This window comes from Acinonyx jubatus, chromosome C1, assembly GCF_027475565.1.
Source record: "Acinonyx jubatus isolate Ajub_Pintada_27869175 chromosome C1, VMU_Ajub_asm_v1.0, whole genome shotgun sequence".
Taxonomy (NCBI): domain Eukaryota; kingdom Metazoa; phylum Chordata; class Mammalia; order Carnivora; family Felidae; genus Acinonyx; species Acinonyx jubatus.
In genome coordinates, this window is record NC_069381.1 from 132984941 (window position 1) to 133003877 (window position 18937).

The 18937-nt window shown below is 38.7% G+C and overlaps 1 protein-coding gene across 24 annotated transcripts in view; it reads right to left on the reverse strand.

Moving 5' to 3' along the window:
* Positions 1-18937, reverse strand: part of GTDC1 (glycosyltransferase like domain containing 1) — a 396065-nt gene that overhangs the window by 260852 nt on the left and 116276 nt on the right. For 18 of the 24 annotated variants that reach the window (XR_008295325.1, XR_008295324.1, XR_008295323.1 and 15 more), the window contains 2 exons: positions 14449-14513; positions 10848-11051 (listed from right to left, as the gene is read on the reverse strand). The exons of 3 other annotated variants lie outside the window; for them this stretch is intronic. Coding sequence is in view for 18 of the 21 variants with exons in the window: in XM_053215004.1 (XP_053070979.1) it covers positions 10848-11026 (179 nt within the window). In the remaining 3 variants the exon portion in view is untranslated. The remainder of the gene's footprint in view (positions 1-10847; positions 11052-14448; positions 14514-18937) is intronic. 3 more of the 24 variants (XM_053214999.1, XM_053215000.1, XM_053214998.1) reach the window with 1 other exon arrangement.

The window sequence follows — 18937 nt, forward strand, 5'->3', positions numbered from 1 at the left end:
GCCCAGTGTGTAATCTGGATTTTTACACACGTAGCTCGAAGTCCCGGATGGTTTTCAATCAGGGATTATTTCCTCAACGCTATGAGTACAAAAAGCGGATAAAGGCATTAAGCATTCTTTCAGTCAACAGACTTTACTAAACGCTTACTATGTCCGGATTTGCCAAGTGTGGTTTTACATCACCAGTGCTAGTGTAGGCACTGTCTCTCTCTCTCTCTTTTTTTTTTTTTTTTTTTTTTTGGCACTGTCTCTTAATAAATACTGATAAAAAAAAAATTGGAAATAAGCTTAGAAAAAAGCCAAAAGATAACTAGTGGGGGGGGGGGGGCACGGTTCTGGCCAAACCATCCCTCTCCTAGTCTTCTCCATTATATATATTCAGTCACCTGGGACTTCTCCTAAAATGGGGGAGTATTATTTTTTTATTATCAGCATGAGATCGTGAACAAATAGAAATACAGGAGAGACCATTTAAGAAGAAACTCACTAGAATATAGGATTATGTTCTTTAGAAAGATAGAAGGATGAAAGATAGAAGAATGCTCTTTTGTGAGCACGACGCCTGACTCAGCTCCTGCCTTCCGCCTACAGGGTATCTCTGTGGGCTGGCTGGTCAGGAGACCATCAGGTCCATCATGTGAGTGAACCACAGAGGAGCATAAACAAAGGACAGTTGGACAAGAATTACTCATTTAATGGATAGGACAATGTGTCCAAAGGCAGCTAGGAAGCCAAACCTGACCTCAAGGGAATAGGCAAACATAAAAGCTTCCCTAAGAGGGGAGGCTTAGGAGAAGGCAAGGGTAACAGAGTACCTACACCATAGCTGTAGAGGCTCCAAACACAGTAAGTCAGAGACTAATACCCGTGCACACCCTATAGAGCTCCAGAAGCAAAACATATTTTCATTGACTAAGACCTCGATAAAAGCAGAGAAACTGTCTCCAATATAAACAAATAAAAAATGTTGGGAATGGAAGTACAATAAAAATGTCTTTCATTTCCTGAAGGCTTTTCCATGCTATGAAGATAAACCATAATGAAGACACTCAACACCTAACAGTAACTAGGTTAGAAGCACTCTAAGATCAGACTCACAGTTTTGAGTATTAGGTCAAAAATAAGTTCATTGCTTCTAAAAGCAAAATTATGAAGGTCCTTCCTCTGTAGCCACAGCTCTTTTATACAATAGTACCTACTGTATCCATTTGGGGGTGTTGGGGTTTTTCTGACTTTTCAATTTCCTTCATTAAAAAGCATGATTTTCTCTCCTCCGTAAAAGTGTAATACACATCCAGTATATCTTCTAAAATATAGTTGTCAAATTTCAAAGGGTAAATATATAGGAGACTTACTCTAACAGTCTTTAAGATGTAGAGTCTCTTAGAAAAGATGCCTTGTATCTTTAGGTACCTTTACATGGGGGTTGTATAGACTCCTACATGTGATTTTTTTAAATAAGCTACAAGGCATATTAAAAATATACACTCTACTTGACGTTGAACTGCCATGCTCGGCTCCTTGGAAGCAGTAGGTTCACAATGCGTGCTGCTAACTATGCAAACACTTTTGATTTAGCAGACTGTGGTAAGAATAAACTACAAACTCCACAATAAGATTTTTTTTTTCCTGATACTGGAATATTTTACTTCTTAAAAACACTAACAAAAGAATGTAAAGAAAAGTAGAAAAGATGAAGCATGATAACCAAACTTTAGGAAGCATGGTAACAGGGTTAATTTCCAGTTTTGCAGTGAAGATGTTGCTAGGGCAATTAAGAGTAGTCATTTGTGTGTGTGCACCTGTGTGTGTAGAGGAGAGAGAGAGAGAGAGAGAGAGAGAGAGAGAGAGAGAGAGAATGAGAGAAGGGAGTGAGCAGAAAGAGAAAACACAGAGGCAGACAGACAGAGACTCATGGGATGGGAAGTTATTTGGTGTGCAAGATTATTCTCTTTTTATAGTGTGGTCAGCAACATTTTCAACATGAAGTTCAGACGGCTAAACTGAAAAATACTGTGAAGCAGAAGGGTTCACCAAGATCACATATTGTGGACGAAGTTCTAAGTACCATACGACTTCTGGAAAGCTGTGGTGTGCACTGTCTGGATAGGGCAGCAAGGTTGGTAGGCGAACAAACCAAAAAAGAATCCCATGATTGGGAAGTACATGATAGGGAAGCCGGTGAAGTGGGCAACAGAGATGGGGAAGCTTGAGGCTAATTCACATAAATGGAGCAGTCACATACTGGTGAGATTATGGGATGCTACACTGTACCCAGTGACAGTATTATTTACATAGTGTGGGAACATTATCCGAATCCCAAGTGCATACAACCAGTAATGATACGAGGGACGTGAGCAAGACCGTACTAGAGTGCTGCCTGTAGCTAAGTTCATAAACCAAGTAGAGAACTTCACAGTATGCCAGTTTGAGGATAACGTGGGACTGCAGGTGAGTGTCCTAAAAAATTCAATTTTTGTATTCATGAGTCTACCCTGTGATTTTTACACAGCATCAAATGTTGTTTTTTATTTGGATTTCGAAAGAAGAAAATTCAAATGACTTAAAACTTCTGTGGCCAAGGGGTGCCTGGGTGGCGCAGTCGGTTAAGCGTCCGACTTCAGCCAGGTCACGATCTCGCGGTCCGTGAGTTCGAGCCCCGCGTCAGGCTCTGGGCTGATGGCTCAGAGCCTGGAGCCTGTTTCCGATTCTGTGTCTCCCTCTCTCTCTGCCCCTCCCCCGTTCATGCTCTGTCTCTCTCTGTCCCAACAATAAATAAATGTTGAAAAAAAAATTTTTTTTTTAAAAATAAAAAAATAAAACTTCTGTGGCCAAAAACTAAAGAGCAGAAGTGCCTGGGTGGCTCAGCTGGTTAAGCCTCTGACTCTGGATTTCGACTCAGGTCATGATCTCATGATTTGCGAGTTCGAGCCCTGAATCTGGCTCTGTGCTGACAGTGTAGAGCCTGCTTGAGATTCTCTCTCTGTCCCTCTCTCTCTCTCTGCCCCTCCCCCACCTCAAAATACATAAATACACTTAAAAACAACAACAACAACAATAGCAACAAAGATGATGACTAAAGAGCAAATGCCCTGAGGAAAAATGAGAACACCACAGAGTCACAAACATAAAAAGGCTCCTGGTTTCCAACCTCCAGCCTCCAGCAAGAACCAAGAACTATAATTCTTCTAAAGACCAGGAGAAGCACAACACCTACTTCTGATAATAAACTTTATTCATATATTTATAATCAGGAGGTACGTAGGTTTAATTTCCTTCATTAGTTTAGTTTGCTTGGGCAGGGAATTAAGATAGCACAGTGGTTGAGAGCATGGGCTTACAGAGAACAGTGTATGGCCTCTGCAAATGGTCAGACTTGGGCTCCAACTGCATACCCACCACTAACCTGACTGTGTGACCAGTGCAAATAATCTGATTTTCTGAGCTTCAGTTTCCACTTCTGTAAAAGCAGGAAAACCATATCTAGTTTCTGGGATTGTAGAATATCTACCACATGGTAAGTGTTCAATATGTTAGCTATTATTACTATCATTTAATTCCATTAAATTGTGTTCTGATTACTACAGAGACATAAAATGATGCCACTATCTAAACCAAACCTCATCTATAAATTCACTCACCTACAAATCCTTATTAAGTCATTGTTTACTTTTATACTCCCAGTATGTCACACACTAATAAAAAGGTGTTGACCATACCATAAGACAGGAAGTCATCAAAATCTAGAGGAGAAAACAGGGAACAACCTCTTTGACCTCAGCCACAGCAACTTCTTACTCAACATGTCCCCAGAGCAAGGAAACAAAAGCAAAAATGAACTATCGGGACCTCATTAAAATAAAAAGCTTCTGCACAGCAAAGGAAAAAATCAGCAAAACTAAAAGGCATTTGGTGGAATAGGAGAAGATATTTACAAACGACATATCAGAAAAAGGGTTAGTATCCAAAATCTATAAAAAAACTTATCAAACTCAATACCCAAAAAACAAATAATCCAGTGAAGAAATGGGTAGAAGACATGAAGAGACACTTCTCCAAAGAAGACATCCAGATGACTAACAGACACATAAAAAGATGCTCAACATCGCTCAGCATCAGGGAAAGAGAAATCAAAACCACAATGAGATACCACCTCACACCTGTCAGAATGGCTAACATTAACAAGTCAGGCAATGACAGAAGTTGGTGAGGATGTAGAGGAACAGGAACCCTTTTGCACTGATGATGGGAATGCAAACTGATGCAGCCACTCTGGAAAACAGTATGGAGCCTCCTCAACAAATTAAAAATAGAACTACCCTACGACTCAGCAACTGCACTACTAGGTATTTACCCAAAGGATATAAAAATGCTGATTCGAAGGGGCACATGCACTCCAATGTTTATAGCAGCACTATTATCAACAATAGCCAAAGTATGGAAAGAGCCCAAATGTACATTGACTGAAGAATGGATAAAGAAGATGTGGGGAGAGCCTGGGTGGCTCAGTCAGTTAAGTGTCCGACTCTTGATCTCAGATCAGGTCATGACCTCATGGTTCATGAGTTTGAGCCCCATGTCAGGCTCTGTGCTGACAGTGCAGAGCCTGTTTGGGATTCTGTCTCTCCCTCTCTCTGCCCCTTCCCCACTTGCAATCTCAATCTCTCTCTCTCTCTCTCAACATAAATAAATAAATGTAAAAGTTATCAAACAACACATTAAAAAAAAGAGGATGTGGTACACACACACACACACACACACACACTGGAATATTACTCGGATGTCAAAAACAATAAAATCTTGCCATCTGTAACAATATGGATGGAACTAGAGTGTATTATGCTAAGAGAAATAAGTCAGTCAGAAAAAGGTATTTGTCTATTTCACTCATCTGTGGAATTTAAGAAACAAAACAGATGAACATGGGGGAAGAGAAGCAAAAATAAGATAAAAACAGAGAGGGAGACAAACCATAATAGATTTGTAAATACAGAGAATGAACAGGCTAAATAGGCGATGGCCATTAAAGAGGGCACTTGTTGGGATGAGCACTGGGTATTGTATGTAAGTGAAGAATCACTAAATTCTATTCCTGAAATCATTATTACACTATATGTTAACTACTTGGATTTAAATTAAAAAATAATCATTAAAAAAGGTGTTTACATGACTAAAATTATATCAAATTACTCAGAAAGGTATATTTTAATAAAAGAATGCTTCATGATTAAAGTAGTAATATATTATTCAGAAAGTTATACTTTTAAGAAAAGGTAACAAGTCAAATAAGCCATAACTGTCAAGCAAGGAATAATTTAAATTACTAATTTACAAAAGAATTGTTTGAGAAACCACCACCTTCTGTACTGATTCACCTATACCCACTAGTGTAGCCATGCCTTTATTCACAAGGGCTAACTACAAACAACAAGCATACACAGTTCATATCAGCTAAAAATGTTCATTTTCCCACAGAAAGTTACATTCAATGTTTTGCAGAGAATAGTTCATTTGTGGGAAAAAAAAGACACAGTCCTTGAAAGAGAATTTGCTTAGTAAAAGGCCACAGTCATGGTACCATTAAAGATTATGGCAAATCGTAACAAAGGTATCAATAGCCACATATCACTGAAAGCTTTAATTTTACTCGATGCATTCCTTCACCCAAGTGAGCTTTCATTCAATTTAATTCTTACCCAACTATTTGCTTTCCTCACCCCTCCTTGGACATTAAAAAGGAGGGGGCGGGGGGAAGGGGTCAGGGTAGGGAAGGAAAAGGTATCATAATGATAATCAACATCTATTAACAGTTAGGATCTTATGACTATCAGGAAACAGAAAACCTAAAAACCTAGACACTCCATCTCAAGTAACACAAGTGTAGAAAGAGGCAGGGTGGTACCAGTGCAGTAAACCAACCCAGTACGGGGACCCAGCCTCCGTCATGTAGACTCTGAGCTAATGCAGCAGCATCTCTGATGATTAGAATTCCATTCAGACTTTCTGTTTCATTTTAGGAGTTTTTGTAAGTTCTGTTTTTCTAAGAAATTCACTATTTCATGTAAGGTTTCAGCTCTATTAACATAAGACTCTTAAGAGCATTTCCCCTTTTTATTGATCTGTGCCGTATCAGTAGTTGTATTTTTGTCATTCCAAAAATTGTTTGTGCCTTTAAAAAAACAAAACAAGACAAAACAAAAACATGCCTGTGTTTATCTATTTTATTATCTCATATCAACTCTTAGTTTTTTCATCTCTACTATGAAATCTGCTTCCAACTTCACTATTTTTCCCCCTTCTTATTCTTTTCTTCCCAATACCACTCCTAGATTCAAGTAAGAGGGTCCCTGCTCTTAACCACAAGCTTTTGAGGCCTGCATAGCACAATTAAAAATTAACAAAAATAAATTTATTAAAGATGATGTGGCTGTGACTGTCAATTTAGATACAACCTGCCCTGTGATATACAATATGTTCATTATCATCCAGTCCCATTTTGTACTGTCCATTACAATTTCTTCTGTGACCCGGGAGTTATGTGGAATCACGCCTGCACATTTTCTGACGTACAGGGTGTTTAAGGAATCCTTGTGAGTGCTTACTCTTCTGCACACACTTCAGAATGATTTCATCCAAGGGGTGAAGGTCACGTGTGGAGGGCTGCTCCCAGCCTGTTGCACGCACTGGCAAAGCACGGCTCCCTCAGGCAAAGAGATGCCAGCAGTGGGAAGCTGGCCGGAGCGCACCGAAAGGGAAAGGTCGGAGGGGCACAGGTGGGCAATGACATCCTCTGCCACCATGAGATTCACACTACTGTGTGTACTCATTTCCCGTATACTCTTCCACTGTATTGTTCTGATCACCTCCTTTCTTTATACCAAAGACAACACCTAATAACATTGTTTGGCACATTACTTTTCGTCACCGAAAAGATCTTGGAGAGGTTCCCATAAGAGACACAGAGAGCTTCCTAATTCAGGTCAGAGCTGCATGATATTTCATTTCAGAATGTAACATAACTAAGTTAACCAGTTATGTCAACTCCTTTATGAAAACGAGGCAACCACAGCTTCAAGGCCAGCTACCACTCTAATTTCCAGATCCTTCTTCAGATCCTCTCTTACTTTGCTCAGCTATGGACTTAAAAGGAAATCTGTTATACTTTATGAATCATTTCCATATGTTTTAGACATGCTGGGTTTTCAGGTGTCTAGGTGGCTCTATTGTTCAAAATGGAAGTCTAATCCGTGCTCTGTCCAGCCTTCCATCAGCCATTTTTGGGACCCCAGGCACTTTGTCCTCATCCTGTCACCTCACGGTTGTAGACAGCACAACCACTGTCATACACAGGAAAGGAAAATGGCTTTCTCCTTCCATAACTAAAAGCAAAACAAAACAAACTTTTTTGGAAGAACCCCCAGAAGTCATCCACTTAAATCTAATTTGCCAAAACCTAGTGACTGTCTAGCACTAACCACGAGGAAAGCGGGGAAAACTGGGCAGAGAACGGGATCATAATGACGAACTCAGGTCAATCATGCTTCACTCCCAGGGGGTACTCAGCCACTCCAAAGAATAGTGTGATTAACAAGGAAGAAGGGCTATTAAGTGGCCAATGATGAGAATCTGCCACAATACCTCAGATGGAATGAAAAATATAATTGTAAGCAGCTGAGAGTGAAAAAATGATTTTCAGTAACAGTGATCGTTTCAGTTCAGTAAAGATACTGCACGAAGAAGAAAATACATACAGTATCTTCGATGCCTAGTCTAGGTATATCCAAGAAAGTCGAAATACCACTCTTGGGACAAATGACTCATACATTTCAGAACACAAAATTTAAGGCCCATCCTCAAAAACACTTTTCTGCATTCCACAGTTTCCAGAAGGCAAAACTCTAATATAACCAATGAAATAATAATTACCAACCACTTTTAAGAAAAGTAACTTTTAAGGTTTTTGTAACCTCTGATAAAATTAAACAGCTCCAAATGTGAATCACCATGTATTCTTTCAGCTGTCAGGATAAAGCAGAATCAAACTGAGTAATTGGGATGAAGCATTTATTCCTTGAGTAATAAAATAATTTCTGGATAATAAGCTCACAATATTAATGACTACATGTACAGAAGCTGAGAAAAGTAACACATGTACCTACATTCAGGGTGTTTCTCATTAGACACAGTCCCTACCTGTTTAGCGTAATTTTGCATAGTAGGTAATAACGGTGCTTTATGAATTTTGAGGATTTCATTTGCCAAATAAATAGAGTAACTAAAAAACAAAAACTTTACATATCTTTATTTTATTTTAGAGAGAGAGAGAGCATATGCTCAAGCAGGGAAGGAGTAAAGAGGGAGAGAGAAAGAGGGGGGGAGAGGGAGAGGGAGGAGGTGAGAGAGAGAGAGAGAGAGAGAGAGAGAGAGAGAGAGAGAATCCCAAGCCAGCTCCACACCAAGTGCAGAGCTGAACATGGGCTCGATCTTATGATCTCAGCCACAACCCGAGCCAAAATCAAGAGTCCAACATCTAACTGACTGATTCACCTGGCTCTCCAAAAGTTACTTTGTGCTTTGTGTTTTTGAGAGAAAGAGAGAGAGAGAATCCTAAGCAGGCTCCAATGCTCAGCACAGAGCCCAACTCGGGGGGTGATCCCACGACCCTGGAATCGTGACCTGAGTGGAAATCAAGAGTTAAACATTCACCTGACTGAGCCGCCCAGGTACCCTTCATATCTTTAAAAATCTCCACAGAGATCAGTTTATCTGGTGTAACAAAAGACTCTCCTTGTACTTCCATGCAGGATTCAGTGAGTATATTTTTTTTAACTTAGTGTAAGTTTTCAGCTGTTGCTATTTTTCCAAAAGTATTCAAAAAGAGTAGATAAGTTATCATTGGTCAAATACAACTGTAAGTTCAACTGGTGAGGTATCTTTCAGTGAAGTCTGATTAGATTAATGCAGTGAACTGCACAGCCGCGGTGATGTCTTGCGGTGACCGACCTTGAAAGATCTTAGATAGCGCTGTTAGGACCTGTAGGTTGTGGCCATCAGGGAGTGAAACTTTACATCACAATCTTTCAGAAACTGACCTCCCAAGCAAGACTGCTTCAAAGAGCAACATGATGTTTCACCTCAGATCCTTCAGTCCTCACAGGGAGCGGAGAAGCCACAGGCACAGGAGCGTGTGTGTGTGTGTGTGTGTGTGTGCGCATGCATGCTATCCGTACACATATATCTGTGATACAGTCATTTCATTCTGAAAAACTGCATAATCAAAATGAAATCTAACAGCAGACAGAGAAATGGTTCATTTCAATGTTCAAACCGTTGTAGAAATGTATTGTATCAAATGGTAACGTTAAATGAAAATGTGCCATGAAACTAACCAGATTACGTGACCTTAAGTAATATAATACAACTGGTGCTGTGAAAACACAATTAAATGAGATGTGAAAGCAACTATAAACAGTCAGGTTTTAACACAGCAACCGTCTTACCATTGCCTTTAAAACTTTTATATTGATACACTCATTGAAATTTCTAATACTGTTCGTGAACGATATTCACTTATTGATATCAGAATACGAAACACTGAATTATATAAGGAAAAATACACTTTCGATTAGAAAAGTACACAATATCTTTGTCCCTCAAACAGCATTTTACCTTTATAATCCCAAGCAAAGTGACTTGAGCGCTCACTGTTATTCTACCTGATAATCTGAATTCTCAGACATGAGGCATGGTTTTCATCCGCCAAATGGGGTATTCTCTGAATCCCCCAAATGACTACTAAGAACAGCAACCTACATTTAAATCCCAAGGTCTTGTCTCCCTAGTGATTGCCCCACCTGCAAGCAAGACAGACATGGCTGCTGAAGGGAAGGTGAGCACGACAGTCATGTCCTCTGTCTAATAACCTGTCTGCCCTAACTGCGTTATCAGCCTGGCACTCCCCACTCCTGCTTAAACCAATGCAGCCCTACACAGAAGGGCCCAGATTGGTAGGAACAACAGGTACATAAACCACAGTAGGATAATCTTCCACTGTTTAACAAGCAGGAGACACATGGCCATAAATATGGATACAATAGGGAGATAGGGATGTTCAGTACTCTACTTGGCCCTCACCAGATGCAATCAGTATTTCTCATCCATCTTTCCAGTGTGTCCCATAAGAATCTCTGATAGGCACCCCTACTTCGCACTTCCTGATAAATCAGAATTCACAACTGAGTCCTGTGTCCCCATAATCTATTCATCCTTTAGGCAAAGGTTACCAACTCCACACCGTGTTCCCACTTCGTAACATCAAAACCAACTCCTCCATTTTCTCATGCTCACATTGCACGTGCCTGTCTATCTCTACCTCAACAGTCTTGAAAGCTTCAAGGGCGCAGATCTTGGTCACCTCCGTCTTTTCAACCTCAGCTCCTAGCACAGAGCAGACACAATAAACTAAACTAAAACAGCACACTCACTAAAAGAGACACTGGAGCTTATGGAACAACAACAACAACAACAACAACAAACGTGCCCAAGATCAACTCTTCTCTCAGGCCAAAAAATGTCATCCACACCCACACACGTGCATATGATAAAATCAATCACAAGACAAATGAGCAAAGGCTTGTAGGTTCAAAATGAGGCCATTTTCCTACTAGCCGATGTCCTCAGAGTGTAAAATGTACCCTGCTGCTCTACTGTGTCTAAAGGGACATGTCCTTAGTCAGACTGACCAATTCCATGGCTGGAGAAAATCTCCTAGACGCTGACAGAGAACCAACATCCTCACAACAAGTACATTAAAAACAGGCTGACAACGCAGCCTGAGCTCTGATTACCTGTACTGTTCACTGATGGGAATATTCTGGGAGAAGTATAAAGCCGATGTGCGCGCTCTCCAATGCCATTTCTTTGCAGGAAGGGAATAAAGGACACAGTCTTCTAACTCTTCTTGGAGCAGATCTGCCAGCTGTTTATGGGACCCTCCATAGAACGCTTCAATGATGAGAATACTCATCGGTCCTTTTAAGACTTCACAGATTCTAAATAATAAGCAAAAAAAATACTTGTTCCAACATATATATGTGTGTGTTTATAAAGATATTTTTAAATAAAAAGAAGTTAAAATAGCGTACCCAAAAAGCAAATACAAGTAATTTAAAGACACTTATTTTTTTTTAAATATGCATGTCCCACTTTTTTAAAAAGTGTATTAATGCTTAGGATTTATATTTTTGTAATCAATACCTTTACATCATTTTTGTTAATAAGAGGAAATAACGGATGCTTATTTTTCTGTTTTCCTCATGCCCTAAGATTGCTTCCACAATGACTCCGTTTTTTCTCCAACCCCAGGAAGTTTAAAGCCCTCTCCTGCTATGATCACTCACTTCCTGGTTGGAATGGCTTCGACCCTGACTCAGTAACCACAGAAGTGGTTGGCCTAGAGCTCTACTACTCTCAGACAGTCACTGAACTCATCTCCTATGACTTCCACTCCAAAAGCCCTTCATTTGTGAGGACCTTTTCAACTCAGAAATTTTCTGACTCTGTCACTCTCATATTAATTCACCTTTCAATTCACCAGCTATCACTGCCCCCAGTGAACCATATTTAACCAAAAAAAGCACATGGGGCACCTGGGAGGCTCAGTCGATTAAGCATCTGACTTGGACTCAGGTCATGATCTCGCAGTTCATGAGTTTGAGCCCCGTATCGGACTCTGTGCTGACAGCTCCGAGCCTGGAGCCTGCTTCAGATTCTGTCTCCCTCGCTGTCTGCCCCTCCCCCGCCCGCACAAGTTTTCTCTCTCTCTTTCTCTCTCTCTCTCTCTCTCTCTCAAAAATAAAGAAAAGAGGAAGAAAGCACATTCATATTCACATCTCAATTCTCTAGTATTAAAAATCTTAGGATACAATTTCTTGAGACACTGCATGTATCTTGACCACTTCCCACTCTCACCAATATCCCACCTGCAAAGGTAAACCAATAAAGTGGAGTAAAGCTATATGCCTATGAACCAGCAAGGCTTCTACAACCTTTCTGTAAACAACCATCCCATCAAGAGAGATAAAGTAATGTTGTTATTAAAGATAGTAAAATTTGGGGCTCCTGGGTGGCTCAGTTGGTTAAGCTTCCGACTTCAGCTCAGGTCACGTTCTTGCAGTTTGTGGGTTCGAGCCCCAAATTGGGCTCTCTGCTGACAGCTCAGAGCCTGCAGCCTACTTCATATTCTATTCTGTCTGTCTCTCTCTCTCTCTCTCATAAATGAATAAGCATTAAATAAATAAATAATAAAACTAAAGACTTGGCAAAATTTTCATCGCAGAGTTAGCTATCAAAGCAATTTTTTGGTTTAATAAAATGACTTTTGTTAATGTGCTCAGAGAAATAAAAATATGTGTGAATGTAAAAAAAGTCCACATACATTTCAAATTATATGCTATTTCCTGTAAGAAGTAAGGAAGAAACATCACTCTGTACATAAATACTACACTGTTTAAAAAATATTCCAGATTTTTTAATTTTCCTTTATGATTTAAGTAAACACCATTCATTAAACAGAATATTGCTTTTCTTAATAATGTTGTTCCACAAAATTATTAGTCTCAACAACTCAATGTTGCTTTTCATTAATAAAACTCTACTTCACCTTGTTCAATCAAAGCAATGCCTACTTAACATTGCATTTCAAAGCAAAAAGTCTCAGATGGTTCTCAAAGAAACAACTAGAGTGAAAAAAAGCTTAGTTCTTGATGTCTGAATCTTCCATTGAGCATTTTTGGAGAAAAATATACAAGTACATATTTCAGTCATCTACAGAATAAGAAGCAGTGTTCCTCGGTGGAAAAGACATGAACCTTGTGGCCAGGGAGATACAAGTCTGAAGCTCAGCAATGTGCCTTAGAGCTGAGTGACTTGGGCAAGTTACCCAAGGCTGTAGGACTCAGTCTTGCCTTCTCTAAAATGGGAATAACAATACCAACCTCAGAGGTGTGCTGTGAAGATAAAATTGAAGCATAGTAACTAACAGACAGTAATAAGATATTTTGCCCCTCCCAGTATTAGTACAAATCATCTTACTTAAGGGGGAAAGATATCTTTGAATTCTCCTACATTTTAAAATCAGTAATTTTCAATCACGGTCACCTCTCAACCAAGGACAGTGGGAAAGGTGGATACACATAAGCATTTGAAGTACAGTGAGTGTTACTCATTCATCATCAGCAGCTTGTATTTCAAATAAGAATGTGACAGCCCCACAGGTATTGTGGGAAGAAGTTAGCTCAGGGGCTGAGCTATGCAGAAGCTTGGTTTTTTTCAGGCCAGTTGGAGACTACGTCTAATAAATGCAATGTTCAATAAGATAAATTTAAGAAAATGGTAGTCATTAATCCTTCAAATAATGGAACCTTCTACAAAGTTAACCAAGAGAACAGTATAAGGCAATCTTGAAAATTATATCAAAGGTTCTAAGACAGACTAAAAGCAGTTAACATTAATTTGCTTACTAGATCATACCACATATATCTCTATCTAGGTTTATTTCCTCTGATTTAATCACACTAAGGTGTCTATGCCCTGTATATCCTTAAAAGGTTGTCGTAGGGGCGTGTGGGTGGCTCAGTTGGTTAAGCGTCCGACTTCAGCTCAGGTCATGATCTCGCGGTTCGTGAGTTCAAGCCCTGCATCAGGCTCTGTGCTGACAGCAGAGCCTGGAGCCTGTTTCAGATTCTGTGTCTCCCTCTCTCTCTGCCCCTCCCCCACTCTCTCTCTCTCTCTCTCTCTCTCTCTCTCAAATATAAATAAACATTAAAAACAAATTTTTAAGAGATAAAGGTTATTGTAAAAATGACCTGAGATATTTCCCCAAGTGATGGAATGTGATCTAAGCCACTCCAAAGAATATTTCACTCAAATAACCTCAAAGAAAGCAATATCAATATTAGAAGGAAAAAAAGGCTTTCTGTATTCTTCAGTCCTTTGCTCCTTTTCATGATTAATCTAGAGCACATATCATGCCATATATTTACAAATGTTTCTTATGGGTCTGAATCATGAGTTATCTGCAAATCATAAGCCAATGTGGAGGCAGTATGTGTAGGTGCTGCTAGAGATTCAAGACATTCAGTAAGCAGAACTGAACACCAAGCATGTGGGAGGTCGAAAAATAGAAAAGGGGAAAAAAAGATTATAGCTATAGTAGATTTCCACCCCTTTAATAGCTCAGTAAGAAGAGTGAAATGTACAGGTTTGAACTAGCATTTACTTGAGCATTTTTCTAGTGGCCAATGGGTGTGCCTGCATTTTGGGTATTTTTCTAGGGAGAGTAACTATGTCCTACCATCTCTGAAAACTATACTTAGTGGCTTTGATTCATGGAAATTTGTTCTGCTTGTTTTGTGGAGACAGACATATCCTGGCAGTTCCCCTACTTACTTCTATTGCAACTTTTGTGGCAAGAAGAAAATGTGTTCTTCCCTATAGTCTTCTTAAAGCACAACCTGGAAGAAAGATGATTCCCATTAGGTGCAAGCAAAAGAGAGGAAGCTGATTTTTAAATATAAGATTCAAACCAAATGTCATTTATAGCACATTAAAGAACAGTGCAAATACTCTTGCTGTGCTTGAGTTTTTAGAAAGCACTGCTTGAAACAAACGAGCATGAGGTTGGAAAAAAAAAAAAACACTTTGTTAAAAAGAATTTTTGCTGTTATGCTGGAATTTGCTAAAAGATAAAGGGAGTACATTATTTGCTCATTTTAGCAACAGTCCCAGAAAACTGCAGGTGGTCACCCTGACAGCACAGATGCTCCCAAGCACAGGTGAACAGGTGGATACAGACATCAGGCACCACTACCAATGGCTCCTAGGGAGTGAACGCTGGGGAGCAGCATCCTCGACACTGAAAATGCTTCCTCCGAAGCAAGGAGAGGGTCTCCTTTACAGCCTGAGGCTGTGGCCAGGTGTTTGCCAAAACATGGTAGGCAAGCCTAGACACAGCCAAAGGTCTTACATAGGTGCCTGAGTGTTCATCCATCTGTTAAAGCATTATCACAAGCACCACCACAGAAAAGGAGTAAGGATGTCAGAATTAGGGGTGTGGCATTTATTTCAAAGGAAAAACAACAACTAGAGAACTTCTCATGTGAGGAGCAAATACCGATCAGAAAGCCCATGTCCTTTCTGCATGACACTAGACTGTTAATATTTTATAATGTAAAGAAAAAAGTAAATGGCCAATCCATTCTTGCTCCCAAAAAGAACATACAAAGTGTGTCAGATAAATTTTTATCAACTTTTAAGTTTTTCTGCTTAACCCAGTGAGCTTCCGTTAAAAAAAAAAAAACAAAAAACTCATTTCTTCAGCATATTTTATTCCCCAATGATGCCAGATGAATGAGAATCTACTACACTATTAAAGCTTTATGAAAGTTTAATTCATTATCAATACTATGATTTAATGATACATGGCTAAATGCTACACATTAAATTGGCAATATAAATGAGTCAAAGTGATATCTATGACATAGGAATTTTAAACCACTTCAAATTCTATTTAAGATCACCAGAGGTCAAATGATCTATCGAAGAATTGTCTGCCTTTCTAAAAATTTATATTTACGATTAAAAGCAGACACATAGTGAAAAAAATCACAAAAATGTTTCATATGAACATTTTGACCAAAATGAAAAAATGCCATTAGTGTCATCTCAATTAAAAACTAATAATGCATTGATAAGATCACCAAGAACAAAAGTAGCCTGAAACCAATGCTGTGAATATTTTTAAATTTTTATTAAAACTTTTTGTCACTGTACCTGCATTTATTTTAAGCTTGACCCAATTTCTTTATTCCCTGAGCCATTTTCAAGGTGAACTACATTTTAGTCTACCTCCTCTAGCAGTTACAACTGCTGCCATAGATATTTTTTTAACAGTAGACAGAAAGGAAATTTGCAATATGCCAATGATCTATTGAAAAAGATGTGCTAAGTATAAACACATCATGTGAATTTTTAAAACAAAACCTAAATCACATTAGAAACCCATAATTAGCCTTCATATATGATGTCAATTCAGTTACTTACAATATTCAAATAATTTTCCAACCAAATACCAGGTAATAATTTTAAATCAGAGGAACTGTTGTATTAATAAATTCCACAGACACCTTACTGCTATTAGCTGTAGGAAGGTATGGTTTCAGTGATGATGGTTTTAACGGTTTGAATCCCACACACATGAGAAATCGATTCCACAGGCTAATCCACACATGGCTTGATACCTTACACTTCAATCAGTTGCTCCAAATATATTTTCTATTTGGCTATACACAATATTTTTAAAAGTTCAGTTTGGCAGAGCAGAAACCAGTGAAGTGAAACACTAAATGCCGTAAGTTGGGGAAAATAAAATTTGAGTAGGACTTCCCAATAGGTCATCAGAGGTTTACCTGGTATTTTCTTACTGACCCTGTCCCTTCTGCACCTCCACCCACCAACTCCAACACACTGGCTTCTATTTAAAAAGCCACAATAACCCAGCAGGGTAAAATAGGGCAGTACTGAGAAAAGTTAGTATTACCTTCCAGCCCACTCACTTATTTTAATGATTCATCAGGGAAACCCCGGTTGTTAAAATGTACCTGAAATTATCTTATTATATACTAAAAAATAAGCATAAAAAGATTTCTGCTTTGAAACCCGTCACTACCAATTCCCCTAACAGAACCTAATAAGGGTGAATATATAGTAAAAATACATTTTGCTAAAAGGAGTGTCCTCAAAGTATTACACTACAATCAAGTATCATATGGAGGGGTAGAGTGGGGGGGGGAGGGGAGGGGGGGAACAGAAGTAAGCAGATCCTACAAAAAGTTATTTTTGAAAAGCTTTTCATAAAAATCAGGCATAGCAAATCCATCCTATCTCCTAGAACCTCAATGTAATCTCTGAATACTAAAAGACAATCTGGTATTAATGCAGCGTAAAAACCTTACAATCCTAAAACTGTAGGCCCTGGCAATATTCTACACAATTAAAGAAAGTTTGGCTAACAGTAAGGAGTGAATCAGATTCCTGAACATTAGTGTGAATTAAAGATAATGCATGATGGAAACTGATCATTACTCCATTATTTGATAATGGGCATACAACCCAACATTTATCATAACTTGTGTACTACTGTGTGTACTTAAATAGCAGCATTAAAAATAAAAATCTTGGGTTCATGCTGAAAATGATGTCCCACTGTATTCATCCATTGTCCCACAGTGCTATGAGCGTTCCAATTTCTTCAGCTCCAACTTTAGTTTCCTGTTGTGGTCATGAAGAACTAAGGATTTATGCACCAAAACCAAGATTTGGTAAGAAGACTTACATGCCATCTTATTTGTGACACAATTTGAAGTAATTTTCAAGTGCACTTTTCCAATTTTTTCATTTGCTAGGATCTTCTATACGTACTCTTTAAACATTACAATCTGATATGCATATATGGCTATGTAATTTTCCCTAACAAATATTTTCATTCTTTCTCAATTTGGGATTTTAACTTTCTGTTTAGAACTGTTAGTCACTTATTCCATGACTTGAATTAATACAAAGTCTTGGTTATAACTGTATCAAAGGCAAATTCAACAACTACTTATTCGTACTGACACTAGGACATCATTCACTTGTTTTCAAATATGCATAATTTCCACAAATAAAGAGATGTGTATATATTACAAATTCACTACCTTACATTTTTGTGAAGTTATATTCCACATTGCACAACAAAGCTGTAACTATGAAATTTTTTGTGAGATGTTTACTGGTTTAATATCACTGACAAATAAAATCCTAATCCTCTTTCAATTTTCCATTGCTATTAAGTTCACGAAACATTTCAAACTATAAAAGTAGTAATGAATTAGTTCTCCTGAATACTAAAAATATTTTCAATTAGCCGACATTTTAAAATGTGGCAGTGTATTTATGAATGAGTAGAAACTTTTACACTAGAAAATCATCTCATCGCTCATTTGAACTATTCCATTGCCCTTCTAACTAGGCCTTCATGCTGCCACATCATCTGGTTCCCATCACACCGTTCTCCGTATTCCAGCTACAGGTAATATTCCAAAATGCAAATCTGATCATGAGGTGACATGCTAAAAAAACATCAACGTCTCTGTCACCAATGGATAAAGTCCAAGGCCCTAAATGTGGCACTGCTCACCTTGCTTTCCTGGCCTTTCCTTTCTCTTCACCACAGCCCTGCTTCTCCCTCTCCACTGGGATCTCTCTTCCCCCACTTACCCAGACCCTGCCTTGTTGCCTTACCGAGTGCTCACACTCTCCAGTTAATTAACACTTCTGTGATTTCACACCTTTCTCCCTTTGCCATCAGACTCTTCATGTTCACCTCAGGAACTAGCCTCAAATTTCGGCTAAACTAAATCAAGCAGCGAGTATAGCAAAACACACTATATTCTCTTCCAAATACTGATTCTCTTTCTGTATTGTCATAGAAATGAGAATTTATTAGATTTCTTTTCATGTAGATATGAGTTTATCTTAATCTACTTATACAAGAGAAGTAACAATGATAAAAGAAATGGTAGAAACACCACAAGTGATTGCATTCTGGGCCAACACAAGTTTCATGGTCTAAAAGAATGAGTATCTGTGAGATCCGTGAATGTTGAAAATCACCTGCAGTTTTTTAATCTGCTTGGTCTATCATCATCTTAGTTGAATACTAGCAGTGGAAGCAGGATGAGAAGCCAATTCCCTCACCATAAATCTAGAGATCCCATTTCACATTGAGCAATTATACTTTTATTTAATGGCGAAGGGAAAAAAAAAAGGCATTTTTAAATACTTTCTGCCATCAACTATTCATTTTATAAAAGTCTGACAAGATGAATAATGTATTTGC